A 27,046-nucleotide genomic window follows, 5' to 3' on the forward strand; every position below is an offset into this window, starting at 1 on the left:
ACAGACAGACAGACAGACAGACAGACAGACAGAGAGTGAGAGAGACAGAGAGCAAGAGAAATGGAGACAGACAGACAGACAGACAGACAGACAGACAGACAGACAGACAGACAGACAGACAGACAGACAGACAGACAGACAGACAGACAGACAGACAGACAGACAGACAGACAGACAGACAGACAGACAGACAGAGATTAAATGAGAGAGAGAGATAATGAGATGTTGTGAAAGAGGGATGGTCTGCTAAACTCACTAAACAGCTGGCAGGAATACAAGGGAATGTAAATACATGATTATATTTAAATACAGGTCAGTGAATCAGAGGAGAGGAGTGTCTAAAAGGAGAACATTGTCTGCGTCCCAAATGGCTCTCCATATAGTGCACTACTTTTGACCAGTGCCCATAGGTCACCCATGGTTCGAGCCCAGATTGGGATGAGGAGAGGGACGGAAGCAATACTGTTACACACACCACATCAAATCTCCAGAATGAACCAGAACTGTGTTGATATATGAGGTTATGGTAATAGCTAAAGGCACTGGATTGAAACTACAGCCCAGGTTCAATTGAGACCGTTATGACTGAAACCACACACACACACACACACGAATGCCCGCTCACACACATGCATGTGCACAAGCGTACATACACGTGCTGACATGCACACGTTAGGAAAATGGGTGTGACCGGAGTAATTGTTTCGCACCGATTATGTCACAACACAGTAAAACACAAATTGCATATGCAATTACATATAATATGAATTTGATGATGTCACCTCTTCCATCCAGCCAATACAACAGAAAACAGAATCATTAAAACAAAACTGCTTACACAATCACCACGGTAAGAGTTTTTGGACAGAGCTTTTGCTCCTTTGTCGAATGGCAGAAAACTGTAATTGAAGCATTTTATAATTCTACGACCACGTTTTTCTAGTTAAGTTTACGCAACCACAAGGAAGGAGTTCACCACTGTGCAAACTACTCTGCCAGTAGTGACAGCATTGGAGTCTTTATAAGGTTCATCACCAGAAGAAAAACAAAACATTTTTATAGTTACACATTAAAGACAATTTAAACAGCCATTTGCCTTCTGGTGTGCCTAGGATCACTTCACAGTGGAATACACACACACACACCCACACACGCATGCACGCACACACACACTAACATGAGCAGTCAGCAGAACCCTATGACAAATGTCTACCATCATCACTCCCATAACAGACAGAACAAAGACATCTGAGGTGTGCGTTCATGTGTGAGTTCAGGTCAAACCTGTGGTCAACATCAGGGGTGTGAGGAATAGCACTTAATGCTCAATGTGGTAACACACCACATTAGGTTGAACAGATACCATGCCGTTTGGAGACATCTTCACCTGCATGATAGATACTTGGTCTTGCGAGGGTCAACTTCCTTAGAAAACGTTACACAGATACCATGTAGGCTTCTATTGTTGTGAGTAGCTGCTGTATCAGCCACAGCTACTGTGGATCTTCATCAACTACACCAAACCAAGAAACTAGGCCTGCTTCTATCTATCTAGCTCTGACTAGGATGAGAGTCGATCAGTGAGTCGGATATCAGAGAACGAACAAGGCCAAGACGACCATCTGAGTCAGTGTTGATCAAAAAACACATGAAGCTCATTGATCCGACAGACAGAGCTCTTTTTTATCCAGCAGGGATAATATGCCTTTTGTTCAAATCGTGATTATGGAACTGGAATGTGTGTGTATATATAGCTTCCACTGTTGCTGTTTCCAGTGTTGGGGACGCTACTCTGAAAATATAGTCTACCAAGCCACCAATTACTTCACATTAGAAGAAGTTAAGATGCATTTAAAAAGCCTTAATAAAATACAGTGGTGGAAAAAGTACCCAATTGTCATACTTCAGTAAAAGTAAAGATACCTTAAAAGTTAACATACCTTAAAAGTAAAGATACCTTAAAAGTAAAGATACTCAAGTAAAAGTAAAGATACCTTAAAAGTAAAGATACTCAAGTAAAAGTAAAGATACCTTAAAAGTAAAGATACTCAAGTAAAAGTAAAGATACCTTAAAAGTAAAGATACTCAAGTAAAAGTAAAGATACTCCAGTAAAAGTGAGTCAGCCAGTAAAATACTACTTGAGTAAAAGTCTAGAAATGTTTGGTTTTAAATATACTTAAGTATCAAAAGTAAATGTAATTGCTAAAATGTACTTAAGTATCAAAAGTGAAAGTATAAATAATTTCAAATTCCTTATATTAAGCAAACCAGACAGCACCATTTTAAAAATTGTATGTATTTTTTTACGGATAGCCAGGGACACGCTCCAACACTCAGACATCCTTTACAAACAAAGCATTTGTGTTTATTGAGGCAGTAGGGATGACCATGGATGTTCTCTATGATACTTTAAGTGTGTGAATTCAACCATTTTCCTGTTCTGCTAAGCATTCAAAATGTAACAAGTACTTTTGGCTTTCAGGGAAAATGTATGGAGTAAAAAGTACATTATTTTCTTTGGGAACGTAGTAAAGTTAAAGTAGAAGTAAAAAAGTAAAAAATATAAATAGTAAGGTACAGATAACCCCAAAACACTACTTAAGTAGTACTTTAAAGTATTTTTTACTTAAGTACTTTACACCACTCCAATGAATCATTTCTTGAAATGACTGGATTCGAATGGAATTAACCCCAAACGCTGACACTAAAAGACCTCAAATACTATAAATGTGATGTCAACCATTTCACAGTTTACAGTAGCACTGCATTGCCCACATTTCCAAAATCTTTGCCCTGTCTGTGCAGCCGAGAGATTCTAGAGTGCTGGTCATGAGAATAGAATGCTGGGTGTAGGAGTGGGCTGAAGTCAGTGTGTAGAGCAGGGCATCTTGAGGTCATTGGCCAGGGGAGGGGTGAAGGGGATAGGGGGAAGAGGGGATATGGACACTGGATGAGAGAGTGACTCAGTGACCCCCCCCCACACACACACACACACATCAAATTACAGCAAATATTCAATGTGTTAATCCCTGTACAGGGGGAAACATGGCAAGTGGACGTCAATCAATGGATCATTTTCATTAGGGAAACATCAGAGGTGGAGCTGGCGATTGAGGCCACCAAACAAATCATGAACGAAAGTGGAAGACATTTTGGCTGTGTGCCAGGGGGGCAGCCAGGCCGCCTGGCCCCAGTGAACAGGACATTCTAGTCAGAACTGGGGGAGCGACCTCATTCTTCAAATAAAAGCCTGTTTACATAACACCTTGTTCTCCCTATGATAGCAGGCAGACAGGAAGAGAGGAGAGGAGAGAGAAGAGGAGAGAGGAGAGGAGAGCAGAGAGCTCCCAGAGGACCAGTGCCACCAGTGTTTCCTCTTTAGTCATACCAGAGAAGGATACAAGGACAGAGAGGAGAGGAATATCCTTGTCCCACTGCATACTAACCACTCCAGCTCCTCAGTAACTACGGAGGACTGATGGAGAATGGGGGGGGGGGAGAAAAAAGCCCCCTCTGGAAGAGACTACAACACTGTACCTAGGAGGATAGAGGGAGGGAAGCGTTAACATCACAGACTAAGCTGGAAAGAACTGGGGACTATTACAAGGGAGGTAGAAGAGTATTAGGAGATGGAGAGTACACTGTAAAAAAAACGTTGTTTTTACGGAAACTTACTGGCAGCCAGTTACTATAAAAATAAGTACAGACTGTTACCTTCATTTCCATAAAAACTTTGGTTTAACAGAACATTACTGTAAAGGATCACAAACCCAGCAAATGGAGGCCTGTGAAGTCCTGCACCTCAGGCACGTCTGCTTGAAGAACATCACACTCATTCAGACCTGGGTCAAATATATACAGTACGTCTGTCCAATACTTTCAAAAACTTGAGCTATGGTTGAGTCATAAACATATCATTCAATTTAGTTCATCAAATGATGATTTAGTTCACTTGGTACAATGGAACCAATGGAGTAGTTCTCAAAGTTCAAACTACATTCCACATATAGCACTCCTCAAATACTTTCAAATACTTGAGCTGCGCTTGATCTAGTTTCCAAGCTAAATCAAGCTCAAATAATTTCTAATACTTGGCCTGTACTTGATGTTGTTCACCTACAATGGAATCAACAAAATAGTGCCCAAAGTGCAAACTCCAAGCTACTGTAAATCAATATATTGTTGAGAGGGTTGGGTGGTAATAACATTTCCACTGATTCTCTAAACTACACTGTAACTGCTGCCCTGCAACTGACCGGTTCAATGGTTTAAATACACAGTGATCACTATCAAGCACGGATTTACAACATCAACACAATACAAAGACAGGATTAGTGTTGACTCTGTCAGGTCTTAACCAGCAGCTCTACAAAATACACACACGCACACATGATAAACAGAGAGAGACAGAGAAAGAGAAAGAGCAAGAGAGAAAGAGCAAGAGAGAGAGAGAGAAGAAGAGAATATCTGGCATCAACATAGGCTTATCTAACAACTTCTCCACACCAGAATTCTGAGAAAAACTGTCATTGTCCCTGTTTCGAAATCAGATATTTCATTTTCAAACATAAACTCAGACCATGAAGTTTGCTTTTACAAGGAAAAAGAGACAGAACGTTCCTCAAAGTGCCTGTATGTGAATAATAGTCATTTTGTGCTCCATAATCTCTCAGAATGCTATTTAATTTGTGCTATTGTGACATTTTACGGCATGGCAGTGTGCATAATACAGCATGATGTCAACAATGTGATGCTTGCAACATATCGATGTACACTGATTTTACTGTGTTTTAAGGTGCATCTACACATTTATCATTACTAGAAGTAGGCAATCCTAATATGTGATCGTTTTGGTTACTACAAAACATCATGTCATGTCTCCCATAAATACATCATCCAATCAATAGGTGGGTAGATCCACAATTCTAGAATAAGTCTACCCGTCAAATTGCCAATGTGAGAGGTTCCAAAGCACATTCTATTCATTCTATTTATATGTGTGGAGGTGTTCCATAGAGTCCTGTACTGATTCTGTTAAGCAGGAGAGAGCTCAGCTTGGACCCCATTGGTCACACTCTGGTACCCATGGAACCTCCCAGCTGGCACTCGCTGCTGATTCGCCATGATTACATCCATTTTCCTCACAGAAAGACATGTATGTAGCCTACTGTGTTTGTTTAAAACAAATGAAATCTCCTGGCTAATGATAAAATTAAATCTACTGATGATGAAAATGTGATTCATATATCACTGGTTCCATACTCTCAGAGTGAAGTTTCCTCTAGGTACAGATCTAGGATCAGCTTCCAATCCCCCAATTCTAACGTTAACCATTAGTGGAGAAAATCTTAAACCGACCAAAGATCAGCAACTAGGGTCAACTTCACCCTATTACTCCTCCCTCATAGTGAAGTCTGTCTGTCTGTCTGCCCAACGAACACACTCATGACCACGGAGGACAGAGGCTTGTCTGTCCAACAACTAGGTCAGGGCACAGCCACCCAGATGCCACTGCCGCACAGCCATTGGCCAATTTCAAAAGGACATAATTGGCTGGAAATATGATCACATGACTCAACAGACGCCATTTTGGCTCTCGATGGCAGCCAGTAGCATTTTGGAATCGAAAGATAGTGAACCAATAGAATTAGAGGTAGAACAAAAAAAACATGAATGGATGGATGAACGAACAAACAAAACAAACAAAAACATGAATGGATGGATGAACGAACAAACAAAACAAACAAAAACATGAATGGATGGATGAACGAACAAACAAAACAAACAAAAACATGAATGGATGGATGAACGAACAAACAAAACAAACAAAAACATGTAAAAGAATAAGGACCGTCTCAGCATGTGTCCTACCTGGGGGCAGTCTTTGATGTAGTGGCCCTTGTTGAAGCAGAGGTGGCACAGGTAGTTGGGCGGGGGCCTCTTACTTGGCTTGCGGGACTCTGAGGAGAGGGAAAGGTCGGAGAAGTGGTCTGTCAGGGTGTTGAGTCCATCAACGATGTTGTTGAGTGAGCCGTATGGCGAGACATTCTTATACACGCTGTTATTCAACGCCTGGAACAGGGAGAGATGAGAAAACACAGTTGGAAAATTACCCAGGGAAAAAACACAGTTGGAATATTACCCAGGGAAAAAAGACAGTTGGAATATTACCCAGGGAAAAAACACAGTTGGAATATTACCCAGGGAAAAAACACAGTTGGAATATTACCCAGGGAAAAAACACAGTTGGAATATTACCCAGGGAAAAAACACAGTTGGGAAATTACCCAGGGAAAAAACGTAGTTGGAATATTACCCAGGGTAAAAACACAGTTGGAATATTACCCAGGGGAAAAAACACAGATGGAATATTACCCAGGGAAAAAACACAGTTGGAATATTACCCAGGGAAAAAACACAGTGGGAATATTACCCAGGGGGGGGGGGAAGAATTGGAATATTACCCAGGGAAAAAACACAGTTGGAATATTACCCAGGGAAAAAAACACAGTTGGAATATTACCCAGGGAAAAAACACAGATGGAATATTACCCAGGGGAAAAAACACAGATGGAATATGACACAGGGGAAAAACACAGTTGGGATATGACCCAGAGTAAAAACACAGTTGGAATATTACCCAGGGAAAAACACAGCTGGAATATGACCCAGGGAAAAAACACAGTTGGAATATGACCCAGGGAAAAAACACAGTTGGAATATGACACAGGGTAAAAACACAGTTGGAATATGACACAGGGTAAAAACACAGTTGGAATATGACACAGGGTAAAAGCACAGTTGGAATATGACACAGGGTAAAAACACAGGTGGAATATGACACAGGGAAAAAACACAGCTGGAATATGACACAGGGTAAAAACATGTCTTTCTTGTGGAAACTTGAAGGAATTTGAAAGAATTTTAACTCCCTCATTGCTTTTGTGGCAGAGCACCGAGCTTTATGGGTATATTTTACAAGAAAAGCACCTGCAACCCCCCTCTATCATACTTACAGACTAATTTGATAAATCATACCACTAATGAAACAATAACACATACAAAAACTGCTATAGATTATTTTGCGTTTGATATGCTATTGAGTTTAATAACCAATTTCCGTTGACTGTCCTACGCCCTTCTTTTCTCTTACGCAGAAAAAAAAAGATCTTCGATCATTTCTCTCATTAAATTCAGCACATCTGGCGCTCGGCCCAGCTGTAACTTATGAACTGGAAAAGTACTGGGGATGTCGAGAGAGACAGAGACAGAGACAGAGACAGAGAGAGGGAGACAGAGAGAGAGAGAGACAGAGAGACAGAGAGAGAGAGAGAGAGAGAGAGAGAGGCATGTGCATAGCCTGGTACCAGATCTGTTTGTGCTTTCTTATGTGACAATGGCTATACAGGAGTTGGCAAGACACACAAACAGATCTGGGACCAGGCTATTTTGGCCGCAGTCTCACACAGGCCTGTGAAACAACAGCATCAGTGTAAATACATGGTGATCTGTTGAGTGTTGAGTGAGATTGGTACGATCCAGTGTGTCTGCTAAATGCACTCAGAATGTAAATGTTCCATGAGCAAAGTGAAGGAGAAGGACATAATTACTTTTTAAAACCATTTTCATTCACTATTTCCTCTATTTGAAATACAGTCAACAAATCAGGTATGTTGGTTCAACCTCTGGTTGTGGTGAGGAACAGGGGTTTTCCCTGAATGTGACATGACCCCAGTAATAGGGCCCAATGTTTTTATCAAGAAAAATTCCTGGTCCTAGTTACGATGTACACTGTATAGCCCAAACAGTCTACAAACTGAGACATGGCAGAAATCCAAGCTATAGGCTAACAATGTCAGAGTAATGGAAAGTTATGGTGGTCTCTGTGAATGATATCTCTCCTTGGGACACATCCATGCTTAGGGAATGTATGTTATTGTTGATGTCTAATGTTGCATAGCGCTGAAATCTTACACTTGGCAACACAGTGTAGTAGAGGACGGTCAAAGCCTTTACCTAACTAACCCTGGAGGCAGCTCAACTCTAACCAGCTCCAGCTCCAGCTACAGCCCCTGTGTGTCTGTGTATGTCTGTGTGTGTGTGTGTGTGTGTGTGTGTGTGTGTGTGTGTGTGTGTGTGTGTGTGTGTGTGTGTGTGTGTGTGTGTGTGTGTGTGTGTGTGTGTGTGTGTGTGTGTGTGTGTGTGTGTGTGTGTGTGTGTGTGTGTGTGTGTGTGTGTGTGTGTGTGTGTGTGTGTGTGTGTGTGTGTGTGTCTCTGTGCGTGTGTGTGTACGTGTTCATTTACTAGATTCTACCCTGGATAAATCAAATATAGGCTTTCTTTCTTTTTTCCATGGCTTTTCATCTGTCATTAATTTGATCCACTGGGCCAAACCCTGCTATACAGTAGAGCTGGGACGATAAACCAAAAATGATCCACACCGACCATACCGATCAATTATCGCAGGCATTTTGCTGATATCGTTCATTATGATATGTAGCCTGTACTAGAGAAATGTGATGTTTGAAATGAAATAAGTTTGCTAATATGGGTGAATGTTAATGGGGACAATTGATGGCTACAACAATCAAACTAGCAGTAGTAGTTTAAAGGATATTAAAACAAAACTCTGTTCCCCATTAATGTTATTAACTTTCTACTTTTCGCTATCGCATCAATTCAGGCAATTTATCACAATATGGATTTTTGCCCACATCGCCCAGCTCTACTATAGACTCAGAATACTATAGATAGTGTACATTTTATATACGTCTTTCTGTGCCTAGGGCTGTTGCGCTGACCATATTACCGCCACACTGGCCTTCACAAGTCATGAAGGCAGTCAAGTCATGAAGGCTGTCAAATTCCACATGTTTAGTCACGGTAATTAGGCTTCTCCAAGCTCTGATGCTGCTGCTGGTCATTAGTAGCCTACCAAACTTGATAACTGCCTGGTACTCAGCCCTCTGTTGTCCTTCTAATCACTCTGACATCCATGCAAATGTATTCGAAAATCTAATCAAACACTTCATGAGAGCCCATGAGCTCATGTTGCGCAAAATGTCTATAGGTTATGTAATTGCGGGAGAAAACAGAGTGATGTCCACTAATAAAAAGAGGAGGATCCCTTCAGGTTTCTATAGGCTAGGCCTACTATATTTATTACTCAACTTTCCTAATATTAAGCCCATTGTTTCTCTTTACGACAGAAGTATAGCCTACCTGGCTGGCATGAAAATAAACCACAGGGAAAAGCGTCTTCCATTCACTATTTTTAAGCAATTCGTCCTGAGGGGGTGTGGTATATGGCCAATATACCATGGCTAAGGGCTGTTCTGATGCCCGACGCAACGTGAAGTGCCTGGATACAGCCCTAAGCCGTGGTACATTGGCCATATATCACAAACCCCCGAGGTGCCTTATTGCTATTATAAAATGGTTACAAATGTAATTAGAGCAGTAAAAAAAATAAGTGTTTCGTCATATCCGCGTATACGGTCTGATATACCACGGCTGTCAGCCAATCAGCATTCAGGGCTCGAACCACCCAGTTAATAATGCATAGATGACATGTATTTTTTCTGCTGCCCCTGTTTCGATACAGGTGCATGATAATTGGTCCATTCTAAATCAAAACAAATGTCACACATATATTATTTAGTATATGTATATGTAGCATGTCACTTGTGAAATACATATTATCAATGATGAATGATGCCCAGCACTTGTTTGAATCATAGTCACACACCTCATGTAGCCTCGCCCCATAGCCCTAAATGTTTTAATAAGGTTTGTATCACAACTAAAGTGGCCAAGTAACTTCTTAAAATGAAGCACATGAATCCACACTCCAAGGGCTGTAGAGCCTAACTGGCAGACATAAACAGTACATGAGATTCAAGTTTGGGGAAGATCATTTTCACCATAAAAATGCAGCTTTATAATAAAAGCATTACATGCATCATTTTGTTTGCGGTCACTTTTGATATTAGTGTTTCTGCTAATGGAACATTTGCGCTTATAGTCTACTATCCATGTGTGCATTGCTGCGCTTATAGCCTACTACCATGAGTGCATTGCTGCGCTTATAGCCTACTACCATGTGTGCATTTCTGCGCTTATAGCCTACTACCATGTGTGCATTGCTGCGCTTATAGCCTACTACCATGCATTGCTACTACCATGTGTGCATTGCTGCGCTTATAGTAGCCTACTACCATGTGTGCATTGCTGCGCTTATAGCCTACTACCATGTGTGCATTGCTGCGCTTATAGCCTACTACCATGTGTGCATTGCTGTATGCATTGCTTTATAGCCTACTACCATGTGTGCATTGCTGCGCTTATAGCCTACTACCATGAGTGCATTGCTGCGCTTATAGCCTACTACCATGTGTGCATTGCTGCGCTTATAGCCTACTACCATGTGTGCATTGCTGCGCTTATAGCCTACTACCATGTGTGCATTTCTGCGCTTATAGTCTACTTGCTGCGCTTACCTACTACCATGTGTGCATTGCTGCGCTTATAGCCTACTACCATGTGTGCATTGCTGCGCTTATAGCCTACTACCATGTGTGCATTGCTGCGCTTATAGCCTACTACCATGTGTGCATTTCTGCGCTTATAGCCTACAACCATGTGTGCATTGCTGCGCTTATAGCCTACTACCATGTGTGCATTTCTGCGCTTATAGTCTACTACCATGTGTGCATTGCTGCGCTTATAGCCTACTACCATGTGTGCATTGCTGCGCTTATAGCCTACTACCATGTGTGCATTGCTGCGCTTATAGCCTACTACCATGTGTGCATTGCTGCGCTTATAGCCTACTACCATGTGTGCATTGCTGCGCTTATAGCCTACTACCATGTGTGCATTGCTGCATAGCCTACTACCATGTGTGCATTGCTGCGCTTATAGCCTGCGCTTTATAGCCTACTACCATGTGTGCATTGCTGCGCTTATAGCCTACTACCATGTGTGCATTGCTGCGCTTATAGCCTACTACCATGTGTGCATTGCTGCGCTTATAGCCTACTACCATGTGTGCATTGCTGCGCTTATAGCCTACTACCATGTGTGCATTGCTGCGCTTATAGCCTACTACCATGTGTGCATTGCTGCGCTTATAGCCTACTACCATGTGTGCATTGCTGCGCTTATAGCCTACTACCATGTGTGCATTGCTGCGCTTATAGCCTACTACCATGTGTGCATTGCTGTGCTTATAGCCTACTACCATGTGTGCATTTCTGTGCTTATAGCCTACTACCATAGAATAGGTCAACTTTTGTAATATGGGGGATAGTAGATTGACATAGGCTAGTGCTTTTGCTGTTCATTAGGCCTCATCTTGTTGGCTGATGAAAAGTAAATGTGGACAGTTCTTCCAATATCTTCAATATGCACCTCAGAATTGGATAAGGACGGACGCGGAGTTGCGTCCCGATTTGTCTGTCTTCACTTGTTCCCTGACTGAGAGCTGTGTGAGTGAGAGCCTTGTGAGCAGCACACTCAGGGAGAGGGCACAACAGCACTCCGGGCCACAAAGCTGATGCGGCTGTGAAATTTGAGACATTATCAAATTGTGAATGAGAGACTATTGGAGTGTGAACAGCCTGCTCAAAAAAACAAAGCAGAGCTCATACCTTTCAAGCTACTTTTTTCAAATCATCATTAGAGTCTCATCATGCAGCCTTACAATGTATTAAAAATCTAAACATATAGTCCACCGTTTGTAGAACAACTAAAGTTACATTAATAACTGTAAATTAAGCATATAGGAGTATCTATTTCTATGTTAAGCACTCAACCCAGAAAAGCCTAATTTATATATTTAAAAAAAACTTTGTTCAATTGTATTCTTCATACAATAAAATATCAAATAATGCCACAGAATTATAAGCAAATCTTGTCTGCTAAATTAATTAGTGTTTGGCATAGCACCTCAGGACAACTCAGAGTCTGCTATTATGTTTCTTCTGAAATAGGCTACATTTTCATCATATCATGTTCCTTTAGATGTGTCCAAAATAAATCATGGATTTATTGATAAGGTGTAGGCTATATTACATGGATTCATTAGACTTTTTAAAGTGGCTTGTAGGCTGTGTGGAAGCCAGGAGATGCTACATGTGTTTACGTTAACTCACAGTCAATGACTGTGAGGCGACAGATATTTGCTTGACAATCACCAGCTAACGAAATGTTGTGACCGCCACAGCCCTATCTGTGCCCCGGTATCAAATCAATAGAAGGTAAACCATACAGTACATCAACCACTATATAAATGTTGTGACCGCCACAGCCCTATCTGTGCCCCGATATCAAATCAATAGAAGGTAAACCATACAGTACATCAACCACTATATAAAGTCATCATGACCTATAAAGTCATAGAGCCCCTCGCAGAGCACCTCTCTCACCCTAGGCTGTAAATCCAGCTGTCTTCCCAAAGGAAAGAGACTTCACAGACAACTGCTAATGGTGTGTGTGTTTGTGTGTGTGCGTGTGTGCATGCATGTGCATGCCTTCATGCATACATGCACACAAGTACACTTGTGTGGGTTTGTGTGTTTGGGCACATACTGTACATGTCCGTGAGCAGTTACATTCCCAAATAGCAACTCCAAAAATAACGTCTCTGTTAGGTGGTGTCTCCGTTAGGTGGTGTCTCCGTTAGGTGGTGTCTCCGTTATGTGGTGTCTCCGTTAGGTGGTGTCTCCGTTAGGTGGTGTCTCCGTTAGGTGGTGTCTCCGTTAGGTGGTGTCTCCGTTAAGTGGTGCCTCCGTTAGGTGGTGTCTCCGTTAGGTGGTGTCTCCGTTAGGTCGTGTCTCGAATGGCATCCTATTCACTCTATAATGCAGTACTTTTGAACAGAGCTCATTTTAGGCAAGAATGATTTTGCATTTGAAAGAACCATTGACTTAATTTAATCTGATTATCTACTCTATTTATCCAATACAAATACAGCCAAAGTCGGAAGTTTACATACACTTAGGTTGGAGTCATTAAAACTTGTTTCTCAACCACTCCACAAATTTCTTGTTAACAAACTATGGTTTTGGCAAGTCGGTTAGGACATCTACTTTGTGCATGACACAAGGAATTTTTCCAACAATTGTTTACAGACAGATCACTGTATCACAATTCCAGTGGGTCAGAATTTACATACACTAAGTTGACTGCCTTTAAACAGCTTGGAAAATTTCAGAAAATGATGACATGGCTTTAGAAACTTCTGATAGGGGAATTGACATAATTTGAGTCAATTGGAGGTGTACCTGTGGATGTATTTCAAGGCCTACCTTCAAACTCAGTGCCTCTTTGCTTGATATCATGGGAAAATCATAAGAAATCAGCCAAGACCTCAGAAAATACAAGTCTGATTCATCCTTGGGAGCAATTTCCAAACGCCTGAAGGTACCACGTTCATCTGTACAAACAATAGTACGTACACAAGTATAAACACCATGGGACCACGGAGCCATCATACTGCTCAGGAAGGAGACGCGTTCTGTCTCCTAGAGATGAACGTACTTTGGCACGAAAAGTGCAAATCAATACCAGAACAGCAGCAAAGGACATTGTGAAGATGCTGGAGGAAACATGTACAAAAGTATTTATATCCACAGTAAAACGAGACCTACATCGACATTACGTGGAAGGCCGCTCAGCAAGGAAGAAGCCACTGCCCCAAAACCACCATAAAAAAGCCAGACTACGGTTTGCAACTCCACATGGGGACAAAGATCATACTTCTTGGAGAAATGTCCTCTGGTCTGATGAAACAAAAATAGAACTGTTTAGCCATAATGACCATCGTTATGTTTGGAGGAAAAGGGGGAGGCTTGCAAGCCGAAGAACACCATCCCAACCGTGACGCACGGGGTGGCAGCATCATGTTGTGGGGCTGCTTTGCTGCAAAAGGGACTGGTGCACTTCACAAAATAGATGGCATCATGAGGCAGGAAAAATGATGTGGATATATTGAAGCAACATCTCAAGACATCAGTTAAAGCTTGGTCGCAAATGGGTCTTCCAAATGGACAATGACCCCAAGCATACTTTCAAAGTTGCGGCAAAATGGCTTAAGGACAACAAAGTCAAGGTATTGGAGTGGCCATCACAAAGCCCTGACCTCAATACCATAGAAAATGTGTGGGCAGAACTGAAAACGTGTGTGCGAGCAAGGAGGCCTACAAACCAAAAGACTCAGTTACACCAGCTCTGTCAGGAGGAATGGGCCAAAATTCGCCCAATTTATTTTGGGAAGCTTGTGGAAGGCTACACAAAACGTTTTACCCACGTTAAAAAATTTAAAGGCAATGCTACCAAATACTAATTGAGTGTATGTAAACTTCTGACCCACAGGGAATGTGATGAAAGAAATAAAAGCTGAAATAAATCACTCTCTACTATTATTCTGACATTTCACATTCTTAAAATAAAGTGGTGATTCTAACATTTTTACAAGGATTAAATGTCAGAAATGGTGAAAAACTGAGTTTAAATGTACTTGGCTAAGATGTATGTAAACTTCCCACTTCAACTGTAGGTTAAAGGGTCAATCAGCAGTTGCTACTTACCGACATAAGAAATGAATGATATGTACCCATTGATACTTGAAAAATATAACTTATAAATGTCTCATGAGCATAGTTCAACTGTCATACTCCATCAGAACCCAAAAGAGAAGCGTGCTTTATGTCAATGTTTGTAAACAAAGTAAATCAAAAACAAACACCATATAGCCTCAAAACATTGCTCAAAATATCATTTTGATATCATGGATGGTCTGTACTCATATAGTTCTGTCTATGATTTGAGAGTGGTTTTATTTCTCCAGCCCCACCCCTCAGCTTTTTACCGAAACATGGTCAGGTAGTTTCTACTGTTATTATCTCAATACTGGTGATTGCCGTTTTAAGTCATTAGAGTTGCCTACCACTGGATTGGAAGCAAGGAGATCAGGCGCAATATGGTCTCCTGTGCAATATTCAATATTGAGCAGTTTCACTAGCCTGGAATCCAGGCCAGATTTGTGCCAATATTCCACTCCTTGCCACTCTGTGGCATATTCCTTATGGAAAAACCACATGAATTTCACATGTGAGCACAAGTGAATTGTTACAAGAACACATTTTCATGTGATCACATTTGATCTTACAGTACCTGACGTTAATGTGATAGCATGTGACAGCATATAAAGCAATATGTGATAACATGAAACTACACATGATGCGAAGTGTTCTAAAAACACGTTTTTAACATCATTTCTCATTTGAAATCTCATGTGAAATCATGTGATTTTCCACATAAAATCATGTCGTTTTTCTGTAAAAGAAATACTGCCCGCCTCTGTTCACAACCACTTTAACCACACATTTTCCTCACAACAAAACCCCTTTCTTTATTTCCACATTTTGATTTGATGAGACAACATCACGTCATCGATGACAAAAACAGACACATGACTTATTCCAACAGATCAAGTCTCAGGAGTGGGTTGTTGTACTTGACGTTGCAGTGAGCTTGAGAAAATCATGCCCAATCTGCTTCAACTGTTTCCAGATTGTGTGTGTGCATGTGTGTGTGCATGTGTGTATGTGTGTGTGCATGTTCATTCAGTTTTTGCAACACTACTCAAGGGGTGATCGTATGACATTACACAATGGGTTTTAATGTAAAAATAACACACATGTTTCAGAGGCCTGGTTTATGTTAAATGGGTGCAAAAGTCTCTATAGCTGGGCGGCAGGTAGCCTAGCGGTTAGGAGTATTGGCCCAGTAACCGAAAAGTCGCTGGTTCGATGTGCCCTTGAGCAAAGCACAACAAATGAAAAATTATCAGCTCCAATTGTCAGCGCATAAAAAGCTGGGCTTTCCTACTTTACTTGAAGAATATCCTCAAACTTTGTTGCGCTCGTCAGAATTTCCTTGAATTGCTGCTAGGGAAGAGTGGGGGACATTGTTGAATCAACATTGTTTCCACACCATTTCAACCTAAAAATGTCATGCGATGACATTGAATTCATGTGAAAAACGTATTGGATTTGCAAAAAGTCATCAACTTAAGGGAATTTCCTCTTTTTTAACCTAAATTCAATGACAGGGTGACATTTTTGGTTGTTTCGAAGTTGAATTCACATTAGTTGACCACTCAACCAAATGTAAATCAATACCAGACATTGAACTGATGTCTGTGCCAAGTGGGTATTAATAAGGAGAGACCGGGGGAAGTTGTAATATATTTTGTCTTTGTATCTATTAGAGACCTGTTTGGGTTAGTGATCAGTAGTAGAGTGGCTCTCTAGTCAACCTGTTGGGTTAGTGATCAGTAGTAGAGCAGCTCTCTATTCAACCTGTTTGGGTTAGTGATCAGTAGTAGAATGGCTCTCTATTCAACATGTTGGGTTAGTGATCAGTAGTAGAGTGGCTCTCTATTCAACATGTTGGGTTAGTGATCAGTAGTAGAGCAGCTCTCTATTCAACCTGTTTGGGTTAGTGATCAGTCGTAGAGCAGCTCTATTCAACCTGTTGGGTTAGTGATCAGTCGTAGAGCAGCTCTCTATTCAACATGTTGGGTTAGTGATCAGTAGTAGAGCAGCTCTCTATTCAACCTGTTGGGTTAGTGATCAGTAGTAGAGCAGCTCTCTATTCAACCTGTTGGGTTAGTGATCAGTAGTAGAGCAGCTCTCTATTCAACATGTTGGGTTAGTGATCAGTAGTAGAGCAGCTCTCTATTCAACCTGTTGGGTTAGTGATCAGTAGTAGAGCAGCTCTCTATTCAACCTGTTGGGTTAATGATCAGTAGTAGAGCAGCTCTCTATTCAACCTGTTGGGTTAGTGATCAGTAGTAGAGCAGCTCTCTATTCAACCTGTTGGGTTAGTGATCAGTAGTAGAGCAGCTCTCTATTCAACCTGTTGGGTTAGTGATCAGTAGTAGAGCAGCTCTCTATTCAACCTGTTGGGTTAGTGATCAGTAGTAGAGCAGCTCTCTATTCAACATGTTGGGTTAGTGATCAGTAGTAGAGCAGCTCTCTATTCAACCTGTTGGGTTAGTGATCAGTAGTAGAGCAGCTCTCTATTCAACCTGTTTGGGTTAGTGATCAGTAGTAGAGCAGCTCTCTATTCAACCTGTTGGGTTAGTGATCAGTAGTAGAGCAGCTCTCTATTCAACCTGTTGGGTTAGTGATCAGTAGTAGAGTGGCTCTCTATTCAACCTGTTTGGGTTAGTGATTAGTTGTAGAGCTGCTCTCTATTGGCACCTCAGCGTGCTTATTTTCACCATTCTGTATGTCTAAAGAATCTTCTGAAATATGAACACAAAAATACTGGACATTTTGAACTCTTTTTGTCAAAGTTACAATCATGGTCTTGAATGAGACTACAATTATTCTGGTATTTTTCTGGGACCAAATAATCATGCCATTTCTTGTGAACACAGATATGGCATTTTACCAACCCCTTGCAATGAGAGGTTGAGTGTTCAAATCTCATCACAGACAACTTCAGCATTTGAGCTATTTAGCAACTTCTTACTACTTGTGAGCTACTTAAGCATATTAGCTAACACTTACTCAGGGTTATCTTTTTTTAACCTTTATTTAACTAGGCAACTTAACTCAGTTAAGATCAAATTATTATTTACAATGACGGCCTACACTGGCCAAACCCAGACGACGCTGGGCCAATTGACTCCCAATCAAGGCCGGTTGTGATACTGCCTGGATTCAAACCAGGGTGTTTGTGGTAACACCTCTAGCACTGTGATGCAGTGCCTTAGACTGCTGCTCCACTTGGGTCGTTGTCCTGTTGCATCACCCAACTTCTGTTGAGCTTCAATTGGCAGGCAGATAGCCTTACATTATCCTGCAAAATGTCTTGATAAATGTGGGAATACATTTTTCAGTCGATGATAGCAAGCTGTCCAGACCCTGAGCAGTCCCAAACCATGATGCTCCCTCCACCATACTTTACAGTTGGGATGAGGTTTTGATGTTGGTGTGTTGTGCCATTTTACTTCACACATAGTGCTGTGTGTTCCTTCCAAACAACTCAACTTTAGTTTAATCTGTCCACAGAATATTTTGCCAGAAGCGCTGTGGAACATCTAGGTGCTCTTTCGAGAACTTCAGACATGCAGCAATGGTTTTTTTGGACAGTAATGTCTTCTTCCAGGGTGTCCTCCCATGAACACCATTCTTGTTTAGTGTTTTACGTATCGTAGACTCGTCAAAATAAATGTTAGAATGTTCCAGAGATTTCTGTAAGTCTTTAGCTGACATTCTAGGATTCTTCTTAACCTTATTAAGCATTCTGCACGTTGCTCTTACAGTCATCTTTGCAGGACGGCCACTCTTAGGGAGAGTAGCAACAGTGCTGAACTTTCTCCATTTATAGGCAGTTTATCTTACCGTGGACTGATGAACATCAAGGCTTTTAGAGATAATTTTGTAACCCTGTCCAGATTTATGCAAGACAATAATTCTTTATCTTAGGTCTCCTGAGATCTATTTGTTCGAGGCATGGTTCACATCAGGCAATGCTTCTTGTGAATAGCAAACTCAAATTGTATAGTGCAGGGCAGATCTAACCAACATCTCCAAACTTGTCTCATTGATTAGACTCCAGGTTAGCTGACTCCTGACTCCAATTAGCTCCTGGAAAAGTCATTAGCCTAGGGGTTCACATACTGTCACACCCTGATCTGTTTCACCGGTCCTTGTGATTGTCTCCACCCCCTCCAGGTGTTGCTTATTTTCCCAGGTGTATTTATCCCTGTGTTTCCTGTCTCTCTGTGCCAGTTTGTATTGTATGTTCAAGTCAACCGACATGGTTTTTCCCGTGCTCCTGCTTTTCTATTCTCTTCTACTAGTCCTCCCGGTTTTGACCTTTGCTTGTTTTCCGGACTCCATTCCCGCCTGCCTGACCATTCTGCCTGACCTGACCTCGAGCCTGCCTGACCATTCTGCCTGACCTGACCTCGAGCCTGCCTGACCATTCTGCCTGCCCTGACCTCCAGCCTGCCTGACCATTCTGCCTGCCCTGACCTCCAGCCTGCCTGACCATTCTGCCTGCCCTGACCTCCAGCCTGCCTGACCATTCTGCCTGCCCTGACCTCAGCCTGCCTGACCATTCTGCCTACCCTGACCTCGAGCCTGCCTGACCATTCTGCCTGCCCTGACCTCGAGCCTGCCTGACCATTCTGCCTGCCCTGACCTCCAGCCTGCCTGACCATTCTGCCTGACCTGACCTCGAGCCTGCCTGACCATTCTGCCTGCCCTGACCTCCAGCCTGCCTGACCATTCTGCCTGACCTGACCTCGAGCCTGCCTGACCATTCTGCCTGCCCTGACCTCCAGCCTGCCTGACCATTCTGCCTGACCTGACCTCGAGCCTGCCTGACCATTCTGCCTGCCCTGACCTCCAGCCTGCCTGACCATTCTGCCTGACCTGACCTCGAGCCTGCCTTACCATTCTGCCTGACCTGACCTCCAGCCTGCCTGACCATTCTGCCTGCCCTGACCTCCAGCCTGCCTGACCATTCTGCCTGCCCTGACCTCCAGCCTGCCTGACCATTCTGCCTGACCTGACCTCGAGCCTGCCTGACCATTCTGCCTGCCCTGACCTCGAGCCTGCCTGACCATTCTGCCTGCCCTGACCTCCAGCCTGCCTGACCATTCTGCCTGACCTGACCTCGAGCCTGCCTGACCATTCTGCCTGCCCTGACCTCCAGCCTGCCTGACCATTCTGCCTGCCCTGACCTCCAGCCTGCCTGACCATTCTGCCTGCCCTGACCTCCAGCCTGCCTGACCATTCTGCCTACCCTGACCTCGAGCCTGCCTGACCATTCTGCCTACCCTGACCTCCAGCCTGCCATTCTGTACCTCTGGAACTCTGAACTGGTTTTGATCTTTTGCCTGTCCAACACCTTCTCTTGCCTACCCCTTTTGTATTGTTAATAAACATCTTGGACTCTAATCATCTGTCTCCTGTGTCTGCATCTGGGTCTCGCCTTGTACCCTTATACATACTTTTTACAACCTACACTGTGAATACTTAAATGATGTATTCAATATTGAAAAATACAATAATTTGTGTGTTATTAGTTTAAGCATACTGTGTTTGTCTATTGTTGTTACTAAGATGAATATCAGATCAAATTTGATGACTAATTTAGGCAGAAATCAAGGTAATTCCAAAGGGATCACATACTTTTTCTTGCCACTGTAGATGTCCTAGCCTACCTCTTTCAGGTACATTCAAAGCATTATTAGCCTTATATTTAGGTAATGAATGAAGGGTTATGCATAATACGCTTCTAACATATAGCCTATATCTCTTGTGCAATTATGCACGACCTGTGCTCCACTGGCCTCTCTGTAAAAAAGTAGCTCTTGGAATCCCATGCAGGAAAAGCTAGACTAGAATAACTTGCGGGATATTATTTTGTTTAGCATTTCTTATACCAATAGACTGTTCAATGAGGGAGGCAAGCTCTTGTTTGTTTAATGTACAGCAGCCAATAGAACTCACGGGTAGCGCGATGGCGGTAGGCCATTAATTCAGACCCATAACCATTCATGCCTTGCGAAGAAGAGAAAGCCTTCTGCATCTCTTTCTAGTCCTATATTATTCAAGTATGCAGTTAGAATGATGAGGACAACCAAACGTATTTAATTTAACTGTTGAAAGCGAGGAAGGAATCAGCAACACTAGAGAGAGAAAGAGGAGGTAGGCTAATAACATTAGGGGACATATTATGATTTTTTTAAAATCAATTCCGCTAGCCTATAATTGTAACTTTGTAGTCTTCATGTGCTGCACCAGAATGGCATGTTCTCTCCTGCTTTATCATGGTTTGAACGGGATGCATAATTCCAGTCCATATAATACAGTATAATACAGTACAGTATTGAATAACAACATAATCATTTGTGATTTTTTTTAGGCTTGGGCTCATTAAATGTCTTTAATGTAGGGCTCATTAAATGTCTTTAATGTAGGGCTCATTAAATGTCTTTAATGTAGGGCTCATTAAATGTCTTTAATGTAGGGCTCATAAAATGTATTTAATGTAGGGCTCATTAAATGTCTTTAATGTAGGGCTCATTAAATGTATTTAATGTAGGGCTCATTAAATGTCTTTAATGTAGGGCTCATAAAATGTATTTAATGTAGGGCTCATTAAATGTCTTTAATGTAGGGCTCATTAAATGTATTTAATGTAGGGCTCATTAAATGTATTTAATGTAGGGCTCATAAAATGTATTTAATGTAGGGCTCATTAAATGTCTTTAATGTAGGGCTCATTAAATGTATTTAATGTAGGGCTCATTAAATGTCTTTAATGTAGGGCTCATAAAATGTATTTAATCAGGCTAAGGTTTCATCAGACTTGAATCTTCGATAAAAGCTCTAGTAAAATCCAGACATAGGCCTATTTATAAGCTTTATAATGCTTTTGAATGACACTTCCGGTTTTCTACCGGGACACCCGGGAGAAAAGTGATTTATTCACGGGATGTAACATTTGTAAAATACCAGGAAAATATTCACCCTAATGCAGACCCAAACCCAGATGCATCCTGCTCATACACGATGGAGACTGGCCTTGCCTTTAAAACAGCCTAAACCGAGTCAGACAATTAAAAAATCATTATAAATATACACACCAACAAAAAATCCTTGTTTTTGAAAGCAAAGCTAAAAAAAATGTCCATTAAAATAACATACAATTGATCCAAAATACAGTGTATATATTGTTAATGTTATAAATGACTATTGTAGTTGGAAACTGATATTTTTTTACGGAATATCGACATAGGATTACACAGAGGCCCATTATCAGCAACCATCACTCCAGTGTTCCAATGGCATGTTGTGTTAGCCAATCCAAGTTCATAGTTTCAAAAGACTAATTGATCATTAGAAAACCCTTTCGCAATTATGTTAGCTCCGCTGAAAACTCTGGTGCTGATTAAAGAAGCAATAAAACTGGCCTTCTTTAGACTAGTTGAGTATCTGGAGCATCAGCATATGTGGGTTTGAAACTCTGAAACTCGTCAGTCTATTCTTCTTCTGAGAAATGAAGACTATTCCATGGGAGAAATTGCCAAGAAACTGAATATCTCGTACAACGCCGTGTACTACTCCCTTCACAGAACAGTGCAAACTGACTCTAACCAGAATAGAAAGAGGAGTGGGAGGCCCCGGTGCACAACTGGGCAAGAGGACAAGTACATTCGAGTGTCTAGCTTGACAAACAGATGCCTAACAAGTCCTCAACTGCTAGCTTCATTAAATAGTACCCACAAAACACCAGTCTCAAAGTCAACAGTGTAGAGGCCGACTCTGGGATGCTGGCCTTCTAGGCAGAGTTCCTCTGTCCAGTGTCTGTGTTCTTTTGCTCACTAATCAATTAGGCCTACCTGCCATAGTCTAGTAATAATTATTATGTTATGTTAAACTTGTGCATGTTGAATTCATTAAACTTGCTGTTAGAATAGGCTCTCGTGGAATCAGATATTGCCCTAATAGGTCTGAAAAGTTAATGAGTACGTCTTTATATTGTCGATATACGAAATATCCATGGCAGTTATGAGTAGGCTACCAGAATACCCAATGTTGCACACACACACACACACACACCATCAAATATTTTACAAACCAGCGCTCAACATACGATGGGATATATGCAAATACAAACAGATCGTAGCCTATATACGCTATTTAGTTAACGTTGGCAATAACATAATGGTAATATAATTCCACAATGGGTTAAACAATTACTGACTCTAACCTCATTCCGCTGGAGCTGAAAAAAGTTGTTGAGATAGTTGGAGTTTAGGGACGAGCTCAGGTCCGCCGCAGGAGTCTTGCAGTAGTTCAGCTCCGGGTGGGAAGAGTTGGGTTCGGGTCTAAAGGCGTCAAAAGCGCTGGTCTGGTGAGTGTCTTGCAAAGAGAGGTATACCCAATTCAGTAGCTGTGCAGGCTGGTACACGGAGGCACTGGTGTCTATGGCAGACATCAAGCTCATCTTTCAAATGGGTACACTCGCTCTTCCACCGCAGCTATGTTTTGGATTGCTTTCAATTTTGGGAATCCTGCTCACTGTCGCTCACTCTCTCTTTCTAAACTTCAACGGATTCGCCGTTTTCTTTTTCCCACCGGGCCGTAGCAATCGTTTCTTGTTCCTCTTCCCGTAAGAACCCTATATCATCCTCGTGCTGGGAGCCTAGTCCCAGATTTTACGCGGTTACGCAAAAGTCATTGCTCTAACATGTCAGTATAAAACGTTTTCAACCGCTACTCACGGCCCGTTATCTCCCTTTATTTGCAGTGGGGCAGCCACCCCAGAGCCTCATTGGATATGCAACGTACATTGGGGTGCGTCATGACGCACGCCGGCGAATCAGGGTTTTAATTCACTAGGCTATACACGAAACGTTTTTTTTTTTTTAAATCTCTCGCTCTCTACGTTGATGACCTGATACCTATTGAATCTCTGAGAGTTTACTGTTGACTTTTGACATTGTGAAAATATATATATTTTTAAATGTATCAAAGCAATAAAGTTAGGTTTTTAATTAATGTTAATACTTTTTTAGGCCTACCTTTTCCTTCAGATGATTTGTTGCCTGGTTCATTATTTCATATTTAACCAGGAACTTCATTGGTTTATAGGCCTACAGATGAATATTAATTGATGCAAATGAGTTGCTGAGATGTTGTATGTGGTCTTGTCCTTTTACACCCTTCTCGCTTTGCACGCACACCTGTCTGTTCTTCAAACTTGTCTGTTAGCTATATTCAGCCCCGCAAAACGGGCGCAGTGCTACCACAGACTGGAAGTAGTGGAAAGGGGGGTGGGGGGTGGGGGCTTCTAACAACTGGATTTAATAGTTTATTGTGCAGGGCTCGGTGATGTAAGGGATGCATTTTTCATAACAATTGTCTACCGACTATAGATATACCTCCCAACTGACTATAGATATACCTCCCAACTGACTATGGATATACCTCCCAACTGACTATGGATATACCTCCCAACTGACTATGGATATACCTCCCAACTGACTATGGATATACCTCCCAACTGACTATGGATATACCTCCCAACTGACTATAGATATACCTCCCAACTGACTATAGATATACCTCCCAACTGACTATAGATATACCTCCCAACTGACTATGGATATACCTCCCAACTGACTATGGATATACCTCCCAACTGACTATGGATATACCTCCCAACTGACTATAGATATACCTCCCAACTGACTATAGATATACCTCCTAACTGACTATAGATATACCTCCCAACTGACTATAGATATACCTCCCAACTGACTATAGATATACCTCCCAACTGACTATAGATATACCTCCCAACTGACTATGGATATACCTCCCAACTGACTATAGATATACCTCCCAACTGACTATAGATATACCTCCCAACTGACTATAGATATACCTCCCAACTGACTATAGATATACCTCCCAACTGACTATAGATATACCTCCCAACTGACTATAGATATACCTCCCAACTGACTATGGATATACCTCCCAACTGACTATGGATATACCTCCCAACTGACTATAGATATACCTCCCAACTGACTATAGATATACCTCCCAACTGACTATAGATATACCTCCCAACTGACTATGGATATACCTCCCAACTGACTATAGATATACCTCCCAACTGACTATAGATATACCTCCCAACTGACTATAGATATACCTCCCAACTGACTATAGATATACCTCCCAACTGACTATAGATATACCTCCCAACTGACTATAGATATACCTCCCAACTGACTATGGATATACCTCCCAACTGACTATAGATATACCTCCCAACTTTAAACACATTCTGCGAAACAGGTACAGTAATTTCATTGTGAATGATTCAGAACACATTCACTATGGAATGCGATTATACCTCGACTTATTAATTCATGAAATAATTTGGCCAACACTCACAAACAACCATATAAATGATATATACATGCCTGGATTACATGTGAGGTCAAAAAAAGAAGAAGAGATTATGTAGAAACCGTGAAAGATAAACATTGGGTTTAATAGCTTATGCTTGGTGTTGTGTCACTCCGATCACACTCACCCCAATTAGGCCTAATCCTAGGGAAGAAGGGGTAAACAAATGGTTGTGTTTATTCAGCAATAGACAGAGGTGAGATTCCCAGGCTTCTGCCAACATTTGCTCTCCATCCCCCCACGGTTGTGTACCTGCCTTGGAACCTTAAGCTTGAAGCCTACTAGTTGAGTGTTCGGAGCTAGAGTTCTACCCCAAGCCGTTTTATACACGATCATGTTCTGAACAGGTATCCCACAGCATCGGAATACAGCTTTGTGTGGCTAGATTTGTTTTGTTACTTGCTTTCAATTATCCTGTTTGACTGTTCATCTGTTCAAGGTCTAACAGGCTAGAGGAAATATCTGTGATAAAAAAAATCAACTGTTGAGTAGTACAATTGGAAGAAATGATAGGCCTACTTATAGACCTACTGTCAGACAACAGTGGCACTATAACGAGTTATATTAATAATAATAAATGAATAATGAAGCTGCTGTAAGTGTTAACACAATACAGCATAAGCACATTTTATTAAATCATTTGTGATGAATAAATAGCCAAAATAGTTCGAGGAAAAGCAATAAATTCACACTGCCTTAAAGAGCTTGTCTTACGTTATTCCCATTCATGGCAAAACCTCCCCCTGACAACAGTTGCACATCCTCTCACGCCCTCTTGTGGCGTCACTGGGGATAAACTGCAGTTAGGCCGAACTCAATTTCCTCTATTGGCCCTTATTCTTGAGCGGCAGAGGAGCTGTAAAGAAAATATACTGGAGGATCATAGTATAAGACAGGAAGACAAAACCATAGAATTGGGAATTAGAACGCTAGAATGGACATGAATCTTCTTATGATGGTAAAAAGGTAAGTCATTTTGATCACAGAATTGGTCAATTATGGTTTGCCAATGTTGTGATAATATATTGTGTAAAATAATAAATGTAAAGAATTTATCTGCACTGTATGTTTGTCTAGCTAACCAAACAGTTTTTAAAAATTAACTGCTAATATGCCAACCTTCCATTCAAATAAAGGAGTCAATCCACAGCCACACAGTCTGAAATTAGGTGATGATAGAACTTAGACAAGTTGTAAATGCAATGTGTAGCCTACTGATATTGTATGATATAATAGCATTCACAGCTTTCCAAGAAAACTCAAATTGAGACACTTATGGTCTGTTTAAATATCCTTTAGGGGTAATTTATACATACAATTGTTATAAAACCTGGATAAACTGTATTTATAATGAAATAACAGTATTTTAGGTTGACAATAATTCTATAACACATGTTGTGATATATTACATGCCTTACTTTTATTTTACTGCATCAGTGAAATCAAGTTTTTGCCTCTACTATTAATTCCAATTAGACTGTTTGGATTTCTCCCTGTCCAATATGGCTGCCATTGTCCCCTGATTCAGAAACTGTCACGCCTTGGTCTTAGTATTTTGTGTTTTCTTTAATTATTTGGTCAGGCCAGGGTGTGACATAGGTTTATGTTGTTGTATTTCGTATTGGGGTTTTTGTATTATTGGGATTGCGGCTGAGTAGGGGTGTTGTATAGGCTTGGCTGCCTGAGGCGGTTCTCAATCAGAGTCAGGTGATTCTCGTTGTCTCTGATTGGGAACCGTATTTAGGTAGCCTGGTTTCGCTTTGTATTTCGTGGGTGATTGTTCCTGTCTCTGTGTAGTTTCACCAGATAGGCTGTAATTAGGTTTCACGCTCCGTTTGTTGTTTTGTATTTTGTGTCATTATTTGATGTGTAACTTTTTTTCTATTAAAGTTATGAGTAACCACCACGCTGCATTTCGGTCCGACTCTCTTTCGACAAACGAAGAACGACGTTACAGAAACATTGAGGGTTTATGACGTTTTTTAATTACTTTTTTAAATATAACCTTTATTTAACTAGG

General features: G+C 41.4%; 1 protein-coding gene across 1 annotated transcript in view; it reads right to left on the reverse strand.

The window, feature by feature from the left end:
- Nucleotides 1-23,361, reverse strand: part of zcchc24 (zinc finger, CCHC domain containing 24) — a 74,008-nt gene extending 50,647 nt beyond the window's left edge. The window contains exons 1-2 of the mRNA XM_046358365.1: nucleotides 22,811-23,361; nucleotides 5,873-6,073 (exon numbers count right to left, since the gene is read on the reverse strand). Coding sequence (XP_046214321.1) covers nucleotides 5,873-6,073; nucleotides 22,811-23,047 — 438 coding nt within the window. The 5' untranslated portion in view covers nucleotides 23,048-23,361. The remainder of the gene's footprint in view (nucleotides 1-5,872; nucleotides 6,074-22,810) is intronic.
- Nucleotides 23,362-27,046: the final 3,685 nt, after the last annotated feature.

The sequence above is a fragment of the Oncorhynchus gorbuscha genome, linkage group LG08 (genome assembly GCF_021184085.1).
Source record: "Oncorhynchus gorbuscha isolate QuinsamMale2020 ecotype Even-year linkage group LG08, OgorEven_v1.0, whole genome shotgun sequence".
NCBI lineage: Eukaryota > Metazoa > Chordata > Actinopteri > Salmoniformes > Salmonidae > Oncorhynchus > Oncorhynchus gorbuscha.